Source organism: Porites lutea, chromosome 9, assembly GCF_958299795.1.
Source record: "Porites lutea chromosome 9, jaPorLute2.1, whole genome shotgun sequence".
Classification (NCBI taxonomy): Eukaryota; Metazoa; Cnidaria; class Anthozoa; order Scleractinia; family Poritidae; genus Porites; species Porites lutea.
Window position 1 is genome coordinate 22791947 of NC_133209.1, and position 24394 is coordinate 22816340.

The window sequence follows — 24394 nt, forward strand, 5'->3', positions numbered from 1 at the left end:
ATCTGGTATATAGTTTTTTGTGTTAAAAAACTATAAAATTAACGCCGTAGCCCCAATCAAAGCTTAAAAATTCTATAGGATCTCTGCTCTGTCCATTATCCGTTGCAAGCAGAGGTGACCGTGCACCGTACTCATGAATGGCGGTGATGTATTAGGTAAAGATGGAAGGAAAGCACTGAACGCTTGTGTAAAGGTCAAGATATTTGGAAGACCACAAACACGGCTATACGATTATAATGCAACACGTACGCGTTTCAGGAAGTGTTTTGCAGGAAATTTTCCTGATCGAGAGCCATGGGAATATTTTGGGCGCAGCGAACCTGAAGAAATGCCATTTTTGACCAAAGGAAAGGTTCTCGGGCTGCTGCTGCCGTCTGTTGAAGACCGTGGAATAATTGACATCCACAAGTCCCTTCATGACTTTGATGATATTCTCTACGTTGAAAAATACCCAGCCGAAGGAAGAGATGATAAATTGAGAAACTTAATTGACAGAAGGCGCAAAGATGTAGAAAGAGAGGTCAGGGAGGCAACTGAGAACCCGGATGAACGGCACAGATACTCCTGGCTTGTTGCACAGCGTCGGGTAAGGGATTGCTTTGCTGGAACTTTTGCGGGGGATGCATCATTACTACCTGAAAATATATACTTAAAAAATAATACGTACTCTGTTAGTGACATTTATGAGTCATTTATCAAACATGATAGAGCAAGTTTTGTGAATAATTTTGAGAAATATCTAAAAGGTTGTGAAACATGTAAAATGTGTGAAGAAGTCAGGAAACAAAGAGCTGATATTGACAGAGAATATGCAGAAACTGTCTCTGGTACAGCTATTTACCAAAAGCGGTGTAAATACTCACGAGAACAAGCTGAAAAACGTATACATGGCTGTTATTGTCGCGGGTTTGGACGTCCGCCATTGAACCACAACAACGACTTCTTTATCAAAACTAGGCAGTGTGACATTTTTGATATTTGCAGAAAACTTTGTCAAATCGATAACAAAAAGTGTAATCAACAATGCACTCAGACAAATCGTGTTCTCTTTGAAAAATACCCAAGTGATGAACCTGGATCTTTAGAATTGAAGGCATTAATTGATGCACACAGAACTGATTTGGAAAAAGAGTACCAAGAAGGCAAAGTTAACAACACCAAGCACAGATATACTCACAGTGAGGCTGAACGTCGAGTAAGAGATTGCTTCGCAGGTAGCTTTGTGTGTGATTATACCGATATATTTGCTTGCAAAGTTGTTGAAAATGGTGAGCAAAAGATTGATCAGTCCTATGATATTCTTGACATTCAAAATGCCATCAGGTATTTTGATTCAAAAAAGCTTGTTGATAAGTACCCAGAAGAAGAAGGGCCTGAAGCTGATGAAAAGAGAAAGTTGGTTGATGAGGAAAGAGCTGGCATTAAAAAAGAGTATGATGAAGCCACTACTGTCGTTGAAATTGAGCATGGCTCTGGTTTTATCATCCAGGATCACTTTGTTATCACTAACAAGCATGTCATTGAATCTGCACTTAATGATAACAGTAACAATACTCGAATTCTAATTTCCAATGCAGTCTTGGGTGATGTTGGACTTCCTTGTGAAGTTGCTCACTCTGATGCAGGTAAAGATTTGGCACTTCTGTATTGTCAAGATCTAGAAATGAATCCAATTCACCCATTGTAGTTGTCAAATCAGCCACTGTTACCAGGCATGCAAGTTTTCTCATTTGGTTTCCCTATCAGTCACACAGGAGATACAGCTCTGTTTGTGAATGGCTATGTTTCTGGTTCCAAGAAAACACTTCAGGGTCATACAATGGCAGTGTTAAATTGCCCTCTTAACTCAGGTAATTCTGGTGGTCCAGTTCTTTGTTGGGTTGAGGGTCAGTTAAAAGTGGTTGGTGTAGCAACACAGAAACATTTTAAAGATATTTTAACTCTAAGTGAAAGGATGACAGTTGCAGCAATACAAGAAAAAATGCAAGCTAGTGTTATTCCAGATGTGTCAGAATATTTGAAAGCAGCTCGTTATGGCGATTTGCCTCGTCTTGGTAAAACATCAATTTATTTATTGACATTAAAACTGTATGATGCCTTGGAAACCCACTCACAATTTAACTTAAGCAATGCATTACCAGGGGCTCAAGTGATTGATTTTTTAAAATCTTCTCTCAGGGAGTACCAGGGAGATTGCAAAGATGAGCTGGCTAAAGTAGTAAAAACAATCAGTACATCAGAGGCATAAACTATGGCTTAAAAGATAACTATTATCTCATTATGAAGGAGTCATCTACCCACATTTGGTAACTGACAGCTGATTTTTGAAATCCTAGATCAGGTTTATGTTCGTTAAAATAATGTTCTTGTACAAAAATAATTACATTGTATCACCTTAGTTAGTAAGGTAGATGAAACTCAATAAAGAGATGTAACATTTAGAACACTAACTGTTACAGCTCTTTTCCTTAATTAAACCCATTTTGTGAATTAAACTTTCAGTAGAGACTGTGCATGTAATACCCTAAATACATTATGTACTTAAGCCAAGGCGATTTAGTTTTTGTTCCTTTGAGGAGAAATACATTATATAAACACATAACAGTGTTACTGTATTGTCCTTTGAACAGTGTTATTGCAATATTAATAGAGAAAAGAAAGGCAGTGTTCTCCCTAAATTTTAGCTAAGCAGGTAAGGGACCATTCTTGACCAGTAAGGCCAACAATATGCGCTAGAGGTGCCCTTTCCTACCCAGGTGGGGGGAGGCGGGGTTCGCATTCATGAAGGCCTCTATTTTCATGTATCCTGTCAACCAATTGACCAAAAAGTATTTTTAACACCACAAGCAAAGTCAGAATTTTATGAATGAAGGCTGCCTTTGCTGCTAGGGTTAATTTAGTAACACAAGTCGTGAACTTTTCCTGCTGGTCCAGAAAGTCTAGAATTGGGACAGAAGCCCACACAAAAATTGTTAGCCTGCAGCGCTTCAAAATGTACCAGTCAGCCTTTAAATAAAGTAATCAGAGAGAATAGCTGTGTATACTTTTTGTTTTTCTGTATTCCTTTACTTGTGAGGATCTGCTTAGATCACAACTTGCATATAATTTTTCTTATTCTGGCATCCTTTTTCTTTTTACATAACAATGTGCTTTATCTATTAGGCTTAATTGGTTTATATATATATGTGTGTGTGTGTGTGGTGGGGGGGAAGGCTATATTGGCCAATGTGTGTGTGTGTGTGGGGGGGGAAGGCTATATTGGCCAACTTTCAGCCTAATTTTCTTAATCCACTTGTTCTTATGTGTGGGTGTTTAGATCGACACATAGATACTTTTTTAATTAGGGTTTCATTTGATATGCACAGATAATATAATATTTTTTCCACATGTATACTAACAAAATGTGATCAGTCATTCTGTCAATTCAAGAACTTTTGGATTAATAGTCTATTTAGTACTAAGTGGCATGGTTGAAGACTGTACGTTTATTGCTTTAATTCTTGCTTAATAAATCAACTTGAACTTGAACTTGAACCAGTTTTTGTGGGCGAAGGGGGGAATTTTGAGGACATGTGCACGTGCACAAGATGAGAGGAGGTTCTCGCCCCTTCACATGTTCCCCTCCCGCACTCTTTAAAACTAACAAAATAAAACCTGACTAACGCCTGCCACTCAGGCAACAATTTGCTGCTTACAATCGCTTAAGGTGAAAGGTAAATGGATCCAGAAATGCATAATTATCTGCATCGTTTCATATGGAACAAAAGCGACCCCACCCGTAAGAAAAGGGTTAAACAGTTTGAGAAGAATTTTCGTTTATGTATCAAATTCCAAAAAAACGGCAAGAGATCATAAGGTTGAGAGAATGAGTCCTGAAATGTAGGCCTTATTCCATAGGTAACCACTCCGGAGATATTTTTAGTCACAAAATGGCGGAATTTCAAAAACGTTGTATCTTTTGAGTTTTTACAGAACAACGATAACAAAACATCTCCTTTTATTAACAAATCTCCATTGAATGGGTAAATATCAAAAATTTAAATACTACAAAAGAGTTGACGTGATACTTTTAATGTGCTGAAATTGCTATTGATAAATAACTCTTTATTTAAAACAAGTTTATAAGTTTCATAGAAAATTCCCTCCAGCAATATCAAACAACCACTTAAGTTCACTAAGAGTGACTTAGGAAAATTATTTTCAAAATACAATTGTGATACACAAGATGCATTTAACATTTATATAAAAATAATCGACAAAAATTGCATACAAACATTATTGGTAGATAGATATAAATATTACACTTCATTGCTTATAAATATTACTAAACTGACAAAAATTACATGTGCAATATCAATATTATCGTGTAAGTGACAGTGTTTTTACTGTTTTCCGGCGGTACCCCATCCACACACAATACATTCTACTTAAGAATTCTTTATAAAGCAAGGCAAGCCTTATTGTAAGAAAACAGGAAAAGGTGCACTCGTAATTACCTTAGTAGCTTTAATTTGCTGTTTGGTACAATGAGAAATTTGGCAACTTTTTGTCTGGTCAATTTTGGACTGATTCTGGGACTGAAAAGATTAAGTTACAAAGTCTTAGCCGAACTTCTCATGTGGTCAACCTAATGCTTTTTCATTCAGTAGCATCAAATTCATCACATATGAAGTTCCACGCTACGCCCTAACCTTTGTTCCACTGAAAACTATTCCCTATTCCGCTCAGGTAAAAATAATACTTCTAAACTATGGAAGAGCGATACGAGATTAGGGTACAAGTTTTTAATAATAAAGTTGTTTATGGGTATTCGTTTGTAAGTTTAGCAAAATATTCACGTTACAGCTAACTGGAGCACAGCCTCCCCGCAGACGTCCTGTGGGGTTTGTTCGCGTGAATGCGTGACGAACAAACCCCACAGGACGTCTGCGGGGAGGCTAACTGGAGCAATGTTGCTCCAACTTGATTTTGTGGTCAGGTATATATCAACGGTCGAAGTTACTCGAAATTTTCATCCTTTTTAGCAGGAGCCTATAAGGGCCCCTGTTTTGGCCAATATTGACGTTTAAAGACTTAGTCGAAGATATCATCCGAGGGCAGAAGCCGTATTGAATTCATAAACTTGAAGATGCTTCGTTGAAAATTACATCTTGGGCTATTGGAAAAGTGACCTCACATATAGGTCGTGGGTTAGCCTGAATTTTCTAACCAGGCTATCTTTTTGCAGCTGCTTAAATTGCGTACATAACTTTAATGTTTCTCTCAGAGATCAGAGTATCAAATTTCCAATCTTTACTTCCCTAACTAGTTAACGTTGCAGCTGACGTCAAAGATATATGTACTAAAAACGAGTTAACGTATTATACATGTATTCTCGTGCTAATTAAGACCCTAGAAAAGGTATTCAAACATTGCATTTTTAAACCCTGTAGAGAAGGGAAATGAAGTCAAACCAACTGTATACAGCTATTTCAATTATCGTTGTCGTGACGAAAACGCGACTAGACCGCAGAGTAATATTGTTAATTTATAAAAATCTACCAGTCCAGCCATGAAGCAATTCTTCTGTTACAAAATCATAAGGGTAAACGTTTTTGACGTTTGATCCCGTTAATTTTTTGGCACTCAAAACCAAAAGGTTATGATCAAATAGACTCTTCCACGGCTTTTTCAACTTTTGACTGGTGAAAATCCATCAACACGTCTAAAGCGCACCCTCCCTCCCCCTACAATTAGTAAAGATGCTAAGTTTGAACGTGATTTGACGATGATATAGCTCTGCGAAGTCCCGTTTGTAAGAAGGGGGCAAATTTGTGCCCCGCCCCCCCCCCCCCCCCCCCCCACCATACAAACGTCAGGAAAATTTCGCGCCGACTTTGTGCAACAAGACCTTCGCTCGCTTTTAAAGTATCACCTTTAAACTTGGTAAGTTTTCAAATTTTGAGGCGCTCTTTCAAGCAGTGTAAATGCATATTCACTAACTGGTCTACATCAAAAATTGAAATAATCTATGGAAGGGTCTGTTATAGTTGAAATAGTGTGAAATATCAACCTCGTTCCTCTCACCAATAAACTACTTATCAAAATTGACTCTTCGGCTTGATCAATTGGTGTCAGCAGTTGCTGCAGTCGTTATGGCAGCATCTTTGATCTTGGAGGTAAGCGCTGACTCTTGATCATCTTCACTGCTATCGCTGCACAGTGCACTGTCACTGTCATGCAGTCGGCCATCCACCAACGCAGTACGCAGGCGCATCTTCATGGACGAACTGAGTGGCGGGATACGGTCACGTGGTATAAGGTAGTTGGACAGGTTAAACAAGTCGACGAACACCTTATACCGATCACTACAGAAAGAAAAGTGTAGGTAAAATAGCAAATTAAATGAACCGATATGAAGTCCCCGTCCACACTATTGCAGGTAAATTTCAGACACCGAACAAGTAAAACTTTGCTGTCCATGCTAAACCAGGTAATACTATGGCAAAGTTCAAAATCGGACGAAATGTCTTCTGTCGACGCTAATAGGGACTTCAAGATCCAACGACGCGACGGCGACAAGAACGTCGCTTAAAAAGTGAAGTTGCGTCTTTACAGTGATTATTCCTACCCACTTACTTTGTCAATTATAGGCGAACCCTCCTGAAGCTGAATTTCAAGGGACCAAATTCAAGCTCAGAAACAGAAGTAAAATTTCGTCGTTGCTTGTTTACGTCCTCCATAAAAAGCGAAATTAGGCATTTTCACGTCGTAGTCGTGCAAAAACGGGAACAAAATGTACAAAAAAGTGTGATGCACGTGCGAAGTTGTTGTTTTGCTAATTAAACCAATAGGACAATTGCACGATGACGATATCTGACTACAACTACCAGAATTCATTTCGGTTGTGCTTTGTTATTTAAACTTGTCAATCCCGTCGAGGATTAAAGAACAATAGCCTTAATTTGCACGAGAAAACAACAAACTCAAGGATTCTGGTAGTTGTAGTAAAATGACGTCATCGTGCAATTGTCCTATTGTTTTTTTGACGTTGTCGATCGTTGTCGTCCGCGTCGTTGGATCCGAAAGTCCCTTATCTGAACGGAAAACGCAAGGCTGCTAGAGTACACGTGCCACCGCAAAAACAACGTTCATTTACCATGATAGGTGTCCTGTGCAACGGCCAACTATATTGGCCATCATTGGAGGTTGTTATTGAGACTGGGTCAGTGTTGTGTCGAATTGCACTTTGGGACAGTTTCGGGAGACAATTTTGACCAAGGTTCCCGCCAAACTTTGAAATAGCCAATGAAATAAAAGATAGCGTCCCTAGACAGCCCCATAATGCAATTCCGACACAACACTGACATAGCTTTTTGAGCAATCCCAAAATGGACAGTAGCCTCCGGCCCTTTCCGGGCCATACTCATCAGGGACACTGTTCTTTGCATGACCTAAAACCTGTTAGTTGACCCACCTGACCGTGGACCTGAGGTACTGATATCCAGATGTACCTCCAGTTCCTATTTTACAACCAATCATCCGCTGCGCCATCATCAAATGGTTGTCTGTCAAACAGAGAAAATGATCAACGAGTTAAGTAGGCGTTTTGACAGTGGGGCGAATACTTATAGCTAAACGTAGCCCCCCACGCAGACGTTTTCACGCGTTCCTGCCCCACTAGTGGGCCAGGAACGCGTGACGAACCCCTAAGAACGTCTGCGTGGGAGGCTAAGCGAAATGCGGACACCAATCACATGCAGAGCGACAGTTTGTCAACATCGTCTTACTCGTTCTACGCAGTTATTAAATATTTATTTAACAATCATTGCTTTCTCCTGAATTTACTCGAACTTTTGACGACACCACTGACAGCATAACATTTACTAGATTTTCTCTTCTCTTCGTCTACTGAGCTGTTACAGATCTTTGAGGACCCATGACTAGAGGGATATTTGCTCCTGTGTACTTGCGTCATCGTAGACTATACTTACATCGCCACTTCATCACCAGAGAGTCGATATCCATGAGTAACTGAAGGATTTGAAAAGGCTGATGGCATCGTGGCTCGTCACTGGTGGAATAACAGACACAAGGTTAAAAATGTGAGTTACTTTTCTCCGGACGCCACAACAGTTAATATCAATTACTGTGGGCCCCATTTCCGTTGTCGCTCCACCCGAAGAGAAGCGAAAACCGGAAATACGTCGCGTTCGCAGGCTAAGTGCAAGGCACCTTCCGCTACGCACATTGACTCCAAGTAAGTGGGGGACCCGCTCGTTCAGATCCTGTTCAGTAAGAAGGGACCCAGGTTCAAAAATAACTTTTGTGGCCCCCTCGGGTTTGTTTTGGCCAAAAAATAAGGTGGAACCCGCCGCCCATCGGGGCCTCCCTCCAAGATGCGCCTCTAAAGTAACCCAGAAAATATGGACCACACCCCGCTCCCTGTTCTTTTTTAACACATTAAAGTGGGTTTGTTTTACGTATACATGGTCAACGGCTTTAAGTCATTGCCAAGAGCCAAAATGGAACCATTATGGCTCTTGCCATTGCCCAATGTGCGGCGATGCTTGACATGAATGCCACGAACGAAAAGGGGAAGTACATAAGGACATAAAGTCAGTTGTCCTTGGACACTCTATAATCAGCAACAACACGATACTTTCCCTGTGTTTCTCGGCTGGAGGGAGAGCACTACAATGTATAGAGCAAAGCAGCAACATCAGGGAGAGGCGCTTTTTTAAGGATGAATTATAGCCTGTTTCTGTTAATCAAACAGAAGTTTCTTACCGGTAAAAATAGATCATCAACGCTCCTTGCATAGCTTTGTGAGAGAACCTTCTTTCACCTTAAAATCAACGAGAAGGTTAACGTTTTATGTTAAAGTGAGGTTTTCTAGTTCTTATTGCGTTTTCTCTTCCTTCGCGCTGGCTTTCTGATGTTCGCTTTGGGTTTCACTGGATTAAAGGATCCTTGTCAATTAGCCTGCGTGGCAGGCGTTCGAAGGGAAAGGGGTAGGAGTGGAGGGGGCACTGTGGTGGTTATTCAACTCGGTCTCCGTGGGTGCAAATCCTGCTCTGACCACCTTTACTTAACCGCTCTCGCAAAAAAATACCGGGTGTTTTGTATTGGAGAAAATTGGGAACATATAGATTGTGAGGTGTGCAGCTTTTTACCGCATTCCATTCACACAACATTACCTCTAGCAACAAGCTGGTTATGTCTCTCTTCACTGAAAATCGAGTCAAAGGTATCCTGAAAATAAACAGTATTATAATAAAACGTACATCCTCGACAGAAAAAAGACCTTCTTTCTCTGATCACTTTGCAAGCACTATTGCAAGCACTAGGGCTCATTACTTTTCAATCGATGGGAAGCTCTAGAGTTGCATAAGAGTTAAATACATGTTTTTTGTTGTTGTTGTTGCTGTTGTTGTTTTTCTTTGTTTTTTTTTTATTTCCCCCTGTCCCATGTGATGATCAAGTTCAAAAGAGATTGGCCAGTGTGAGAATAAGGGGGAGACTATGTCAAATTGCACTATGGGATTGCTTTGGGGGTAGGATATGGATCCAGTTGCCTTCGCACTTTTAACAGCGTAACAGCCAGTGAAAGAAGGGATAGCGTCCCGGAAGACCTATAATGCAATTCGACACAACACCGTCCCAGTCTCTAGCAAGGCTTCAAAATGGCTAATAGTCACTACATAGTCGAACAATACCCCAACTAGTCTGCGAACAAAGACGTATTTCGGGTTGATGAAACGAAAATACACGAGCGAAAATACACTGGCTACAACGGAAGGAAAACCACGCAGGCAATGGTTGAAAGTTTGGTTGTACCTTACACTGAAAACAGTTGTGACCACCACGTCGCTGTAGTTTACGGTCACATCAAGTATTGTACTTGCTAACTTAGTAAGTTTATATAGATCTTTAGTTCAGATTTCATACAATTGCGTTTCCTTACCAGTAGTATTGTGGATATAGGGTCTTAGGTAACTGCAGTATAACTGAAACGCGGTACATCACTTGCGCGTGAGATACCCCTGAAGGTATCAAGTTTGGAAAAGCTTGTAGAATTGAATTGATAGAGGATATTTGTTCCATGGTGACTACAAAATACTGGACTTGTGTTTTAAGCCTCCAATTCAGTTTTTATTGGTATTTTCTCAGATAGAGCGCGAGAGAAGCGAGGAGCTTGAATCACGTGCGACATGTAACAGGGGCACGTGACTCCAGCAACACCCATTCACGCTTCCCTTACCCTGAACTTCATACTCACTAGAGGGGGTATAATGTTTACCACTTTGAATCCAACGCTGACTACCTCGGTAGTGGTAAATATTCACCTGTTGTTTCTTGACATCTTTTAACAAATTCGCCCGAACTTCTTCATTTTCTTCGACCTGTGAAACAAAATGTGATCACAACTTAAAAAAACATTAGTCTAACACAGAACATAGTTGAAGTGGTGATAACAAAGTTAACAGATATTAGTGTTGTCCTAGTGTGTAGTTTCGTGTGGCGGTTTTTTAAAAGGTTTCTAAACAAGACCTGTCCTACCTCAGCCTCCTCCCTTATAGAATCCAGCATGTCTTTGACACTTCGTTTGTATTTGCCCCAAAAGTCAAATCCATCTTTCTCGAGTCCAGGAGTCCGTTCCAACCAGCCCTGTAGGAAAAAGGGAGTTTAAAACGTCTGCCAAACACCTTTTAACTTAATCTGGTTCCCTGCATCTTCTGGTGTGACAATGAATACAAAAAGCTATTCCATTCCATTATTCTGACTTTCGTCACTTTTAAACAAGACACGACAATACATGTCCATGACCGCAACTGGTGAAGCGAGAGCGCTACCACCTAAAGGCAGAAAACTCGGTGCAAAACTTGTGCAACGCTATGAATTCTAACTGAACGACTGATTTTTTTGACGTCGTTTACGCTTCTGATTGGACAAACTATTTTCCTAACATGTGTAAACACCGTTCGCGTCTCTGATTGGCTAGAACTCATTTACGTAAGCAGGAGCCGATTAAGAAAGTTCAAATGGCTTTCATTGGGTTGTACACAGTAGGTATGATAACTTTAAAAAATACCGTAAAATTCCGAAAATAAGCCCCTCCATGTATAAGCCCCTCCAAATATAAGCCCCCCAAAATCGTAACGCAAAAAATCGTCCGTTAAATCGCCCCTCCAAATATAAGCCCCCCAAGGGGCTTGTACTTGGAATTTGCCCTCGAATACCAAGTAAAACAAAGCAAAAATGGTAAATTTCCTTCCTCCTACAAGCTAGCCCAATCGATTTTGAAACGCACATTTCCCTCCGTAGATCAGCCCCTCCGAATATAAGCCTCTCCAAATATAAGCCCCTCAAAAAGGGCCTTTGAAAAATATAAACCCCGGGGCTTATTTTCGAAATTTTTCGGTACGTATATGAACAAAACAACAACTCTTAATGTGTATTGCACTTTTTAGTACATTTCTTCGCTAGCACAACTATAAAGTGAATTTTCTCACATAACATTTAATGCATAAGTTGAACGCACGTCGACAAGGCTTTTTTTTCGGGCTTTTTGAAATTAAACGCGGTCTCTAACACTGCAACAACTTAAAAATTTGCTTAGGATATTTTACTGCTTGTAGACATCATAAACATACCTGGACAAGCTCTAGCAATGATGCTGTATTTTCCGAATGGTCCAGGCTTTGTCTCTCACATGATTTGAATGCTTTACTAGAAACGTAAATTACAGAAACTAATAAGAAACGCAGCGACATCATTGCAAAATTTCTAAACAAAACGATAACCGCCAAGGAAAACTACAGGGAGGGCAACGAAACTATCATGAGGGGAGGGGGGAGAGTCGAAAAAGGAGGAAATCTCAAAGAGATGCGTGAGTGGTTTCTAAAAGTCTTTTTTCATGGTGGTTTCGATACTGTATTTACTCAATCAAATGTCAAATTTGATTTCAGCTGACCTGTAATCTTGACGATTGTAGCGAGTTCTTTGAGACTGCAATGAAAACAAGATAAACGCCATGATAATTTTTCACAATAAAATATGCTGTTGATTTTGTCGCTTGAAAATTATAACGTGCGGAATATTTTCGATTCATACCTTATTAATTCCTAATTTATTCTCAATAAGTCTGAACTGAAGACTTTGGAATCCAGAAGCTGGAGCCAGGTTATCTCTGCAATGATGAAAAAAAGCTTCGTTAAATTTTTCAAGGTTTGTACAGAAACTGCGACCAATTTTCAAGGATTTTTCAAAGAGGGCATTGAATTTTCAAGGACCAACTACCAGGAATGTAATTCAAAGTTGTTCAAAGTTGGTACATAAATGCACATTCCAGGTCTAAGCTAAGAGAATTTTGAGGCCTAAAAAGGGTTTTGGTCCTTCTCCTTCTCTACATTTTTCAGTTCAATTATTCTTGTTAAGTTGACAGTTTTTGCGTATAAAAAACAAAACTTTGTATGTAAATTCCCTCTAACATCACTACTTAAGTCTTATATCCATGTTTTGCGACCAGTAATTAGGTGTTCACTTACTAACCTGAAATCCATAAAATCCAGTGGGGTCATTGTTTCCAGAATCATGATTTGATCTCGCAGCAGCTATGATATCAACAAAAATAGTGGCTATATTAAAACCAACAACCAAACTGGTCCAAAAAGTACATGATATCGAAAACTTTTTGGGGGTCACGTGTAACGCAAAGAATTTTTATCCACACAGCACCAGGAGTGTTTTTAGAGGGCCTGATCATATCCAAAAGACACCCAAACATTTCTAAAGACTTTCCGAAGATTTTACAAGTTCTAAGTTCCATGAGTTCATTCCTTTCTTAAACTCGAGATTTCTAGCAAAAATAGAGCATGCATGTGCAGCTGAACAGAATATGGTTTTCAGGGTCTTATGTCTTAAACAGGGTAAACAATTTCACCATTTTGCATCTTGACCAGGATGTCTTTTTAGACCGGATTAGCCTTTATAAAAACGAGTGTGAAGTTTGCTGATGAGCGATCTACTTGTGTGAACGTAAAACAAATTTTCTTCCATAACAATCTTTTTTATTTCATGATTCTTGTTTTGATAAAAAACTTAATTAATTTTGTATGCAAAACGAAAAGTATCAGGATTTATATGAAAGAATGTTTCTTATCTTACACAGGTTAATAAAATGAACGAGTGTTGTCTTGACCCTTTAAGCCCCAATATCCACATACAAATTCTCCAAACTGATCTCTATAGATTCCCTTAAAGAGGTAGTTGGGAGAATTTGATAAAAGATCAAAGCATTTTCTCTTTACTGATCATTTCAGTAATTCTCATAACCTTATCTCTTGACAATTTATGGATATCATTAGGAGAAAATTGATGTTGGTCACCATAAAGTGTTAAGAACAGTCAGGGTTCAAAAGCCTTGGCGGCAAACCTCCTACTAAACTTTGATACCCTTGAGAACCACCTCCAGGATTTAATCAACTTTTTCTTTTACATCGCTTGGTGACTGTACCACTCACAACACGTCGACAAAACTGCCAGTTCAAAGCATATCACCAGGCAACACAAATACCAGTAAAACAACTTACTTTTAGAATATGCACAATGCGGTTAAGCCTTGAACATAAAACAAGCATTTGCCTTTCATCCATACCCTATCAGAAAAACATTGAAAGCTAACATGTCAGTTTTTTTTTCAAAAATAATGATAAACAATTTGCTCCTGTTTGCATGCACTAGTAAAGAAAAATGGGCTCAAATTATCAAGTTTTAGTTTTTACTTATGTAACAAACCATCGCCCGTTAGATCACGCAAAAAAAAGATCGTCATCAAACAGGTGAATGAAATGATATGGAGTATGTATTTCAGTCTTCAAACAAAAGCACACATGCTCTTATTTCCCCACACCCTCAGCCAAAATAGCAAACCCCTCCTCCCGGGCCCCTCCTTCTCAAATATGGGGCTAACTCAATAGCAGGATCCCCACCCCTTCGCTTTCTTAAATATTGGAGATCCAGTCAAACCTCTCTAATATGGACACCAAAGGGACAGAGCCAAGTGTCCGCTTTACAGAGGTGTCCGTCAGTCTGTGTTATAGAGGTAGGGAATGTATGATTTTTGGAATTTCTGGGACCAAACGATCTGTCCATAATAGAGAGGTGTCCATATCATAGAGGTGTCCGTAAGGAGAGGTTAAGACTTTATATAACAAAAACCTGTTTTAATTGCCACTAATTCATTCATGATCTTTTGAGAACTTACAAAGCAGGTTTTTATTGGTATGTTTTAAGACAGATAAAGGTTGCTGTTTTTGTCCACATTTGATTAAATGATTAAATGCACAAATACAATTCTGTGTTATCTTATCCTTGTTAGTACTACTTTATTTATTTATATTTTCGTAAGTTTTAAAGAATTTATTTCATTTTGCCAATTTTCTGTCAGTGGCCCTTCACTGATGTACTCCATTGGATTATCTTCTTACCAGTTTCTCCAGGGTAAAGATTTCTCGAATTGAGTCCAGCTCATGAAGAATCTGCTTGAACCATAATTCGTAGGCTAGATGTGAGAGCAACAAAGAGGAGAAAAAAAAACCCTTAAAAATACAATTACTTGACACTAAAACAGAGCAGGACCAGAAAGTATTATTGAAAGAATTTTTCATTGAAAGGTAGTACTGTGCAGATTTCATTATAACTGACTAAAGGCTGCAGTTGTAAGAATTGTCAGTGGTATCAGGTGTACAGTGGAATCCTAATTTTGAACCACAGTGACAAAAGGAAATTTGCTCGAATTATCAGGAGGCGGGTAAGCTAGTTTACAGTGTTTGACTGGTGAAAGGGAATGGATTTGTTCAGAAAAAAAGGTTTCAAGAGTTTGGAATTCTCACAGTACAGTATAGCTTAAAAGAGATTCTAAAAAATTCTTTGATGCAGGGACCAGCTTAACAGCGAAACAGAGGTACTGTACAAACTAGATTTATAATGCTTTTTGAAAAAACCTATAGGCTGTTTTACAGTTATTTCAACAGGGAAAGTTTTTTGTAAGTTTTGTAAGTTCTCTAGGTGATTATGCATTCAACTCATTTCGAATTCAGGGATGTATAGCTTAAGAAAAGCTGAGCAGGCATTTTTTTTATCATTAGTCAAGCTGGCTTTTTAACTTGCCAGCACCTTCAAAATTCCCCCAATTCTTTGTTTTCTAGAGCAATTTGAACTAGAGGTAAGCTAGTTTAGTACTGCACCTTGATGGACAGTGATGAAGAGTAGTTCATCATGAACAGTTAATGCACTAGCTGACTTCTGGCAATCAAGAAGCTTGTCTAGCTGCAAGAGATAATTTCACATTTTTGTCACATTTCTCCAACATAGATTTAGAGGATTATAATAATTATTATAATAATAAATACAGCAGAACCTCGCTATAACAAACCTCCAATAATAACAAAGTCTCCCCTTATGTAAAACAAACAATTTTCTTTACCCCAGCAATAGTAAAATATATGAAAAAGGTACTCAAAATAACAAAACCTCATTATAGCAAACAAATTTTGCCAGTCCCTTGCAACTGGTCATTTGTTATATCGAGTTTCCACTGTAGTATATCATTTATTGTTTTAAGTGGCATTCATTTATTTTAAGTGGCAATTATTTATTGTTAAAAAGGCATTAGGGAGCTTTAAGTTACTTGCCCAGAAAGAAAGTACTTCTTGTCCCAGACTTTATGGGACTTTTTTAAAACCCTGCAAAACCTATTGAGATTGACAGATCTGAAGAACCCAAGCCATAAAATCAAATGTTAAGTATTTTGTCCAGAAGTTTTACTACTTAATAGGCCTAGGTATAAGGAGCATTTCAATTTGTTGATTAAATTTAGCTGCATAATTCCCACTCTCATTTACGTGCAAGATGCTCACTGATGCAGAAACTAATTAGATAATGGGCGCTTTTCAAAGAATTAGGTTCATTAATATATTGAATCCACATCAGCTTTTAGCTGCCATTTTTATTGACCTACATAACAAATAAAGTATGTATTGCACCTTTGATGGCCTGGCGCACGCTACTGGTGTACACGGCTAAGAATCTCACATCGTTTGGCTCTTATGAACTTATTAAAACTCAGATCGCATCGATATTTGGCAAGAAGTTAAAGTTTATAAACAGCTTTTCATTTAATATTTTTTTTCTGGCTGTAAGACCAAAATAAAATTGAAATATGAAAAGTATGGCTCAAAATGGGACCATTTTTTAACAGCTCGCGTAACATTTACAGTCTAACCACGCATATTGTGGGATTTCTCTGTTTCTGTTAATGGTACTTTGGAAAAATTTCTCCGAAGAGGTCAGTGACTTATGAGTACTAACTGTATGAAAAATTACTGAACATAATGGCAAAACAACAAAGTTCAGGGCGTTTTCAGAAAGATGTTCTGTCTACATACGATCTCTGTGCAGCGCGAACGTCAATTTAAAAGATTGCTTTTCATTGACTTTCTGTTGTTGTTAAGAGAAGAAATAATAATTTTTGGAATGCTCATAAGTTAAACCTTCCTTATAGACTAACTGTTAAGACTTCGGGAAACCCATTTTTACGCTAAGATCAAATATGTAAGGTTAGACAGCATTTTTTTTGTCGTGAAAATTCGTAAACCGTGCGTTGGACCGAAAATCAGATTCTAGAGTGTGCTTTGGCATAAAGATTTTGTGCCTAAAATGTGCCTAAGATGTGCATAAAGTGTGCATTTTAGTTTTGAAAAACGTGCCTAAGCCGTGCCTAAGTTGTGCCCAAACTGTGCCTAATCTGTGCACAAGTTGTGCCAAAATATTGAGTCACTCGGAAAATCGTGTCCAGCCTATCGAGCTCCACAGCGAACGAAAAGGGCGCACGGCAGTTATGTCAATGTTGAGGTTTAGAAAGTCTAGAAACACGGTCTGACGACCTTTTTTTCCCCTAATAAGAAATATGACTCAGAATACGATTAGAGACAGCAGGGAAAGCCCCGACAAACAGGAAAATGGAATCTTAAACAGGTTAGCGTATTTAAAGTAAGTGCTCAGCTCAATTACATTGTTGATATGCTAATTTCATCGATGTTAAAAAATTTCTTAGTAGGTTTCTTCTCCCCTTCTTAACGGAGCGTTTAGTTGGAAAGAAATATTTGTTTTTTTCAGGAGGGCAGATTTGCATTCAAAAAAAGAATTTACTTGTGATATGACTTATAAAATGAAAACGAAAAAATTGATTGCACGCCGATGAGTTTTGAAGCAAAATAAATGGCACGTCTCATCGATTATTATACGATCAAAGCTTAATTTGCTAACAGAGCCAGAAAACAAAAAAAAAACAAGCAGCTTGAATTATTTTACTACTAAGTGTAAATCCTACTTTTTAGTTAGAGAAATATTTTTAAAAAGCAGCAGCATTTTGTATTTAAAAAGCAACACGCGTTGGCATGCGAGTGAAGGTTTCAAATTACCACTTTGTACTTTTCATGTTGTTATGCAAATTCACGCCAATTTTACCGCGATCCCAAAAAGTACTTTCTACGACTTTTATTGGCTATTTTTGTGCCTTACTTCTTTAGCTTTGTTTTTGTTATTATGGCTTCGACTCTCTTTCACGATTTCTTTTAGAAACGAAAGAAAGCGAGTCTATAAAATTGCATGGCAACTGAAAAGGTTCAGACCGCATATATCGCGTGTGAATTTCCTCTTTATCCTCGGAGTAAACACGGACTGTCGAAGAATACTTCAATTTTCCAGACTTTCGGCGCGGCTCAAAACTTACACTTCCTATACTTCTAACTGTATCGTGTTTGATCTGAATTATTTTTGTAATTCGTACCAAGTTTGTTCTTTTTTGCAAGTCGGGTTACAAAGATTTTCAAAAAAGTGCCCAGCGTTGAATATTTGTGCCTAAACCGTGCCTAAACCGTGCCAAAACTGTGCCCAAACTGTGCCTAAAATGTGCCTTAGCAATATTTAAAACGTGCCTTAACTGTGCCTAAAGTGTGCCTAATCTGTGCCTTTGCATGTTTTTTTCCCGTGCTTTGGCACAAAAACCGTGCCTTTTCTTGAGTGCGAATCGTGCATAAGGCACGGTGTTACGCTCGTGTACACCAGTAGCGTGCGCCAAGCCTGATCTGTAAGTGAAAATCTACATATACAACTAGTTGATTTGTAATAGACCAGTGACTTAAAGAAATGTAAATTCACACTGGTTTTTGCAAAAAAAAAATTCAATTAAAATAAAACTAAATGACCTTGAAAATGCTATTTACTTAGGACATTATTAACTTCATTGTCTTTGATGGGAACCTAATTGACAATATGACAAACAAATAGGTTAACTGTTTTTCTTCCTACTTCTCACTTCTGTTTGTCAACCAACAAACAAAATAATATTTGACAAAAAAGTACAAAGGGTGTTTCTGCTTCAAAAATATATTTTTTAACGTGCTAACTGTAAATACAACAGGACAATGATCTTAATCCCTTTATCAGGTTCCCTTTACATTATCTATACAATACATATCCCGAGAGAATCAAACTATGTGGCTGATTATGAATAATTAAAAGGTTGATTATAAAGTCACCTTGGTATCTGGCTTTGTTGACTCAGATATTACTATTGAGTGTATATTTAACTTTGGCAAACAGAATGTCACAAAACTCACTTGAAAGCTGAATGAAGAAAAAATTTAGAATCTGAACTTACAATAATATTACTGTACAGGACAATTCTTAATTACTATCCTTATTAGCTTGCAATATCAAGTCAAGAAATCTCTTAACAACTAAGAGAAGAAAGGACAAGATACACTGTATGTACAATAATTTCAAAGCATTTTCACTGCCAGACACTTTGTTTACAGTCATATCATGGACACATCATGCAAAAGCTACAGGTGATCATGAGTTCTATAACAAGAAAGAACGCTTCAGAGTATACTGTTCAGTGCTTTTAACCATACATTTAAAGCATGAGGAACATTCCATCAACCCCAGAGCTCCAAAAATTCTCGAGTGGAGGCAAATACCCTAACTATCTTGTAAGGTCATGGGCGTCCAGTCTTGGGTCAGTGACACAGGGTCACAAGGCATTAAAATCCAACTACCGCAGCAAATGGCTTGAGAGGCTGAACCGTGTTGAGCTCTTGCAGAATGTAGAGGTACAACAGACTCTGAGGAATACGATGAGGATATTAAAAGTTACTGACGACATTTTACAAGATTCAGACAGTGCTTATGAGTTTGCAGAGAAAAGACGAGTACAGAGGTGCCATGAAACTGTGTGCAAGATAAGGGAAAGAGAATTGAATAAGAGAGCTACGAAGCCTTTGAAGAAATGCAAGGATAATCCAGAAAACACGATTTCCACTGAAAAACGTACTAAAGTCAAGAAAATCAAACCTGATAAAACATCAGATGGTAATATGACACAATTACGAGAGAGCAATAAAGCACACACCTCAAGCTTTAACTTTGATCACAACAGTAATTCATACAGCTTTGAACAAAATGCCGATTCCAATGGAATGAATGACTACAGCTTTGACAATGCTAGTATTGATGAACTTTTTTCTGGACTTTTCTCCAGTGGAAGCAAGTTGAGTTCGGTGGAAGCTTCCAAGAAGAGGGTTTCTTTACCAGCAATTCTTGAAGGTGGGCATGATCAAGACAAAAATGACAATAGTGCTGAATTTCCAGGAAAAAAAATACGTGGTCATTTACCATCACTTCCATCTTTAGATGCTCAAAGTAAGTTTAGCATCATAAAGAGAGTACAAGAGATCAGGCAAGAGCGTCGTGCAGACAATAAGAGAGAAAAACTGTCGTCATTATCTTCACAGGTAAAAAGGAAGTACTCCAAAGCAAGAAAAGAGTCTTTGCAAAACATGAACAGTCGCAAGATTGAAATTTTTGCTGATAACAGCAAAATCCTAAGCAATGAACAGAAAACTATTGTTGAAAGCTCACCAGTTACATTACCATTGCTAGACAGCAAATCATTTGCTGAAATTGATTGTAATGATTATCTGAATCTAAAGAACCGGCTTGATGGACTGTCACCAGAGAAAGCTGTTTTAGATCACAAAACATATTGGCCAGCTTCTAGTTAACTAAACAAGACTACAGAGAAACTTGACTTTTAGTGATGCTCTGATCTCAAAGCTAAAGGGTGCTGCATTTCAAACTTGTTTTTAGTTAATGTTGGGGACAATGAACAACTGATTAGGAGGCTATTTTCTTGCAATCTAAGTTTTTTTTTTTTTAATTCACTGTATTGCTATCAAAAAGCATTGCCTGTCAACAAGGCTGAAAAACCTTCAAGAGGGAACAGAACAGCATAATGTCTGTCAACGTGGCTCAAAAATTTTAGAATCATTAAGATGTACATGACGTATCATTTGTCTCCAAAGCAACATTTATGGAAAATTACCAAATTAAGAGTTTACTCAAATTAAATCACTTGAACAAAGGATTTAGAAACCTTTCAAAACAATAATATTATTGCTTTATAACCATCAGCTACCCAACATCATATATCATTTAAGCTCTTAAATTCTATGATACTTAAATCCAGCAGATCAGATCAGAAGGGCCACCTCTTCTAACAGGGTAATAGACAAATACCTAAAAAATAACATTGAACTAATGCAAAAAGATATTTTTTCACGTTTTCTTGGCTACAAGCAAAAAAAATATTCTCTGTTTACAAATAAGGTGGTAAATGGAGTACAATAAAATCATTCATATGCTCTCTTTTAGGATAAAATAATGTCATATTTTGTGCTGAGGTGGTAATTTCTGTATTATTTCATTATCATAGCTATGATTAATATGATTGTTCTCTGACTACCTGTCTTCTTATTACTGACAAGGAAACAGTTAATATTTTGTTTTTTGGTGTAACCTACAGATACGTTAGTTATCTGCTGCCAGAAAACTGACTAATCCCCTTTTGATGGCAGCCCTTGACAACTACAATGTATAAAGTAACATTGACACCATCCTGTCACTGGGATATAAAATACAGTATGTTGCCTTAACATTTTTGTAACTTTATATGATATTTGTTATCATAAATGATCGATTAAGTTCCGCTACTCGACTAAGCACCACTCCCTTTTTAAACCAAAAATAACTTAATAAGCGCCACTCTTGAATAAGCACCGCAGTGCTAATTTCAGTATTTTCCAAATAAATGCCCCACCTTTGTTACGGCACTTGATATAATGAGATATCAAAACCTGATATCACTTGAGAAATAAGACCACGTTTTGTATTTGGACAGCAATACTTCACAGAGACTGAGAAACTTTGTTCAAGTTACCTCTAGTTGTAGTTGAGCAGAAGTATTTTCACTGAGACTGATCGACTGTGTTCATGATACCTCTTGTATTTCATTCAAAATAATTTTGTATTAAGTACTGCATACCTAGTACGCGCCTGACTTAATTCTCTCTATATTCCCCTCAGTGTTTTACGAGTAGCGCAGCTCTCGAGTAAGCGCTGCACCTTTAACAGGGAAAATGAAATAAGCCTGGTGGCGCTTAATCGATCATTTACAGTATGTATGATATTAGCACTTTTATCTCCCCACATATCTTATTGGTAGACACAGGAAGGCACTCAAGGGGTTTGGGTAGAGTTTAGCAACTGAGGTTCCTGAACCCTAACCCTGACAAAAATAGTTCTTTTTGCTACCCTTTTAAAGAGAGAAGACCATATTTTATGACCCTGATATATTTCGTTTTGCAAACAAAATTTTATAGGAAACATTTCAAACTTACATCATGTATTAAAATTTTTCGTGAAAATTGATGGTACCACACATGTAGACCGCTCATTGTGAACTTCTTCTTTTGGACCACTCCCGGTGCAAAACTACCCAACCCACCCATTTCAAGATATCAGAAAGTGAAATTGTATCCCTGGGCTGAAAAATCATACCCTGTGCAGCAGCACATTCCCACTAGGCTAAATAAGAGGGACTGGCTACTCATTGCTCATTGCCGGCCTTCCTACTCTTTTAAAAGCTTTTGGTCCAAACAGACATTCATTTCAAGACATTAAATAGAAAAATTGTACACCCTGTTTCAGACACAAGACCCTGAAAATCATACCCTGTGCAGCAGCACATTCCCGTTTGGGCCAAATAAGAGAGCAGCCCCCTCTGACCCCACCCTTCCCCGCCCCCTCCTGCCCCAAACCGGGTTTGTGGAGCAATATGCAATTTGGCACCTTGTTTACAAAACCTAATAAATATTGATTTGTCCATTCATTTTCTTATAGGAAAGCTTTTGATGTGGTCACCTTGTTGGCTCCGAGGTTTGGGAACAAAACAAAAGATATGTATTATTCATACAAGAACCTTCAAGGCGATTTCTTTTGTTTATTAGCCCATTAGCCTCAACCGCAAGTGTGGATTTAAATATATCAAAATACGTAGGCAGTCTATTCATAAAAATTCAAATAAAAAAAATAAGTATCAATCTTGAGAAAAACTAATGATTTACTTTTTTTATGAGAGTGTCTGTGAGATGCCAGATTTTGCATAGCCATTTTCTTTGCAAATTCAGCGGTGCGATAGTACCCCTTCAATATTAAGAGAAAAGAACGTACCAAAGAAATATGCACCAAACAGGATATACGATCACTCCGCTGCACGGCCGTATTAACGGATTAATCGGCAGGTGTTAAAACATTATGAATCAGCGCACATTTATTTTCCATTTCCAGTGAAAAGGAATCGCAAATACGAACAAACACTTTACAAATATCAAACACCTTGAACTGAGTTGTGGCGTTCAAGTTTGCATAAGTTAATATTAAATAACCTAACAGAGACATGGGATTAACAAAAAACTGAGGAAAACTACAGAAATTACGGTTATAAATGTCCCAGCAGATCAAAAGATTGTTTTACTTCGTAAAAACTACTGGTAGAAGCTCAAACCTGAAGATAATCGCCATAGCATAATCGGCCATCATCGCCATCTTTTGCGAACGGGGCGCTCGTTTCGTCATCGCTGCAAGGTAAACAACATAATTTCAACAGTTCAATTTGATATTATAAAAACGCAGCCTGCTGGTGAAGGGTCAAATCAACTACAGGTCATTGTCAATATGTAGAGAAAGAGCAAAAGAACAAAAACACTCAGCTATAATCTACTTCTTTTAACCCTATTTTGTATTTTGATAATTTTGTTCGCAGTCTGCATGCAATCTTGCTAAATCTTGATAGTTATAAGAGAGTATTATAAATTGTAAAACACTAAAACACTTACAGGCTACGATCATAAGGACAGCTCATGATGATGAATAAAAGTTAGGTCTCTCTCGCCCTTCAAAGCAACGATAAATCACAATCAAACCGTAGAAGAAAATGTCCTTGTGACCTTTCTATATGAAACCAGCAACCGTGTCAGCTCAGCATGCAGGCGTGCGTCGAACGGAGTCTTGCCGGCGGGTTTCAAAAGGGGCGAAAAGGGGGCGTGAACGATGCTGTAGCCCAGGCCCCCAAAACATTTGTAGAAAAATGCCCCCTGAAAAAAGCACATAGAGAGGCGATAGAAAGACCATGCTTACTACAACACTGAATTCGTAATTTTGGCAAGGTAATTGTCACAAAATAGAAAAATAATCATTCTAAACAGGTTACGCAAACTAAGTTACGTAACCGCAAGCAACTGGCCCGGTACCAAAACACTGTTACATCATTAGCCCCCGGGATGAGCGCTTACGCACTTGGTAAAAATACAATACAGTACATCCAGTGATGATGGATATTGCGTGAAGAAGCCATTTATGGACTTTATGGGTGTCATTGATGGGGAGCGAAAAATTCGACCTAGAAAATCGCCTTATCTTAGCTCACTGTGGAGAAGAGAAACACGAATAAAGTTACCGTGTGCTGTATTCTGCTTGTGTTCCCGTGTCGTTTTGAAACGATCGTAGTTTTTTCTTCCCCAAAATAATTCGAAATGTATTAATGAATTTTTTACAAACTTCTTATTCGTGGGAAAAGGGAAGAGGCTGCGAACCGCGGACGTATAGCGACGACCAGGAAATACGTCTGCGGTTCGCAGGCTAGAATGGACATGATTTCCCCAATTTATGAAATCATAAACGCAGTCGTCAGCTGCAAGCGGTCTACCTACGACTCACACCAGGCGTGATTTTTGTCAAGTCTGGCTTTAGGTACGAGGTTAAGACACTCATGATCCTTCTTTATGTAGACAAGCGTCTTTGTGATTTTGCCCATGTTTTTGGGCTAATCGTCTCTTCAGGAGAAAAGACAAATAAAAATTTGGTAGCTTCAAGGGAAGGAAAAGGTGTCACATCCGGTTCACGTGCTTAGTTGCTTAAAAATTAACGTCTCTACTTCACTGCTCATTCA

General features: G+C 38.3%; 2 protein-coding genes and 1 pseudogene across 2 annotated transcripts; 2 read left to right on the plus strand and 1 right to left on the minus strand.

The window, feature by feature from the left end:
- On the plus strand, positions 1 to 3144 carry LOC140949051 (uncharacterized; annotated as a pseudogene).
- A 2931-nt stretch (positions 3145 to 6075) lies between these two features.
- On the minus strand, positions 6076 to 24259 carry LOC140949052 (tryptophan 2,3-dioxygenase-like). Its single transcript, XM_073398300.1, has 16 exons — positions 24156 to 24259; positions 22952 to 23024; positions 15231 to 15312; positions 14472 to 14545; positions 13575 to 13640; positions 12535 to 12596; positions 12097 to 12172; positions 11957 to 11991; positions 11637 to 11712; positions 10543 to 10650; positions 10329 to 10385; positions 9180 to 9234; positions 8770 to 8827; positions 7974 to 8053; positions 7457 to 7547; positions 6076 to 6347 (listed from the first exon to the last, which is right to left on the minus strand). Exons 1-16 carry the CDS (start codon positions 24257 to 24259, stop codon positions 6104 to 6106), a joined length of 1341 nt encoding a protein of 446 aa, XP_073254401.1. The 3' UTR covers positions 6076 to 6103.
- LOC140948020 (uncharacterized) lies at positions 18972 to 20111 on the plus strand. Its single transcript, XM_073397243.1, has one exon. It carries the CDS (start codon positions 18972 to 18974, stop codon positions 20109 to 20111), a length of 1140 nt encoding a protein of 379 aa, XP_073253344.1.
- Positions 24260 to 24394: the final 135 nt, after the last annotated feature.

Excerpts from the sequence above, each read along its gene's own strand:
- LOC140948020 (XM_073397243.1), top strand. The coding sequence starts at position 18,972 with ATGAGGAACATTCCATCAACCCCAGAGCTCCAAAAATTCTCGAGTGGA.
- LOC140949052 (XM_073398300.1), bottom strand. The coding sequence starts at position 24,259 with ATGGGCAAAATCACAAAGACGCTTGTCTACATAAAGAAGGATCATGAG. Across the intron at positions 13,641-14,471 it reads TCTTTACCCTGGAGAAACTG|GGTATGGATGAAAGGCAAAT; the intron begins GTAAGAAGATAA and ends TTTTTCTGATAG. Across the intron at positions 9,235-10,328 it reads AAGATGTCAAGAAACAACAG|GATACCTTTGACTCGATTTT; the intron begins GTGAATATTTAC and ends GTTTATTTTCAG.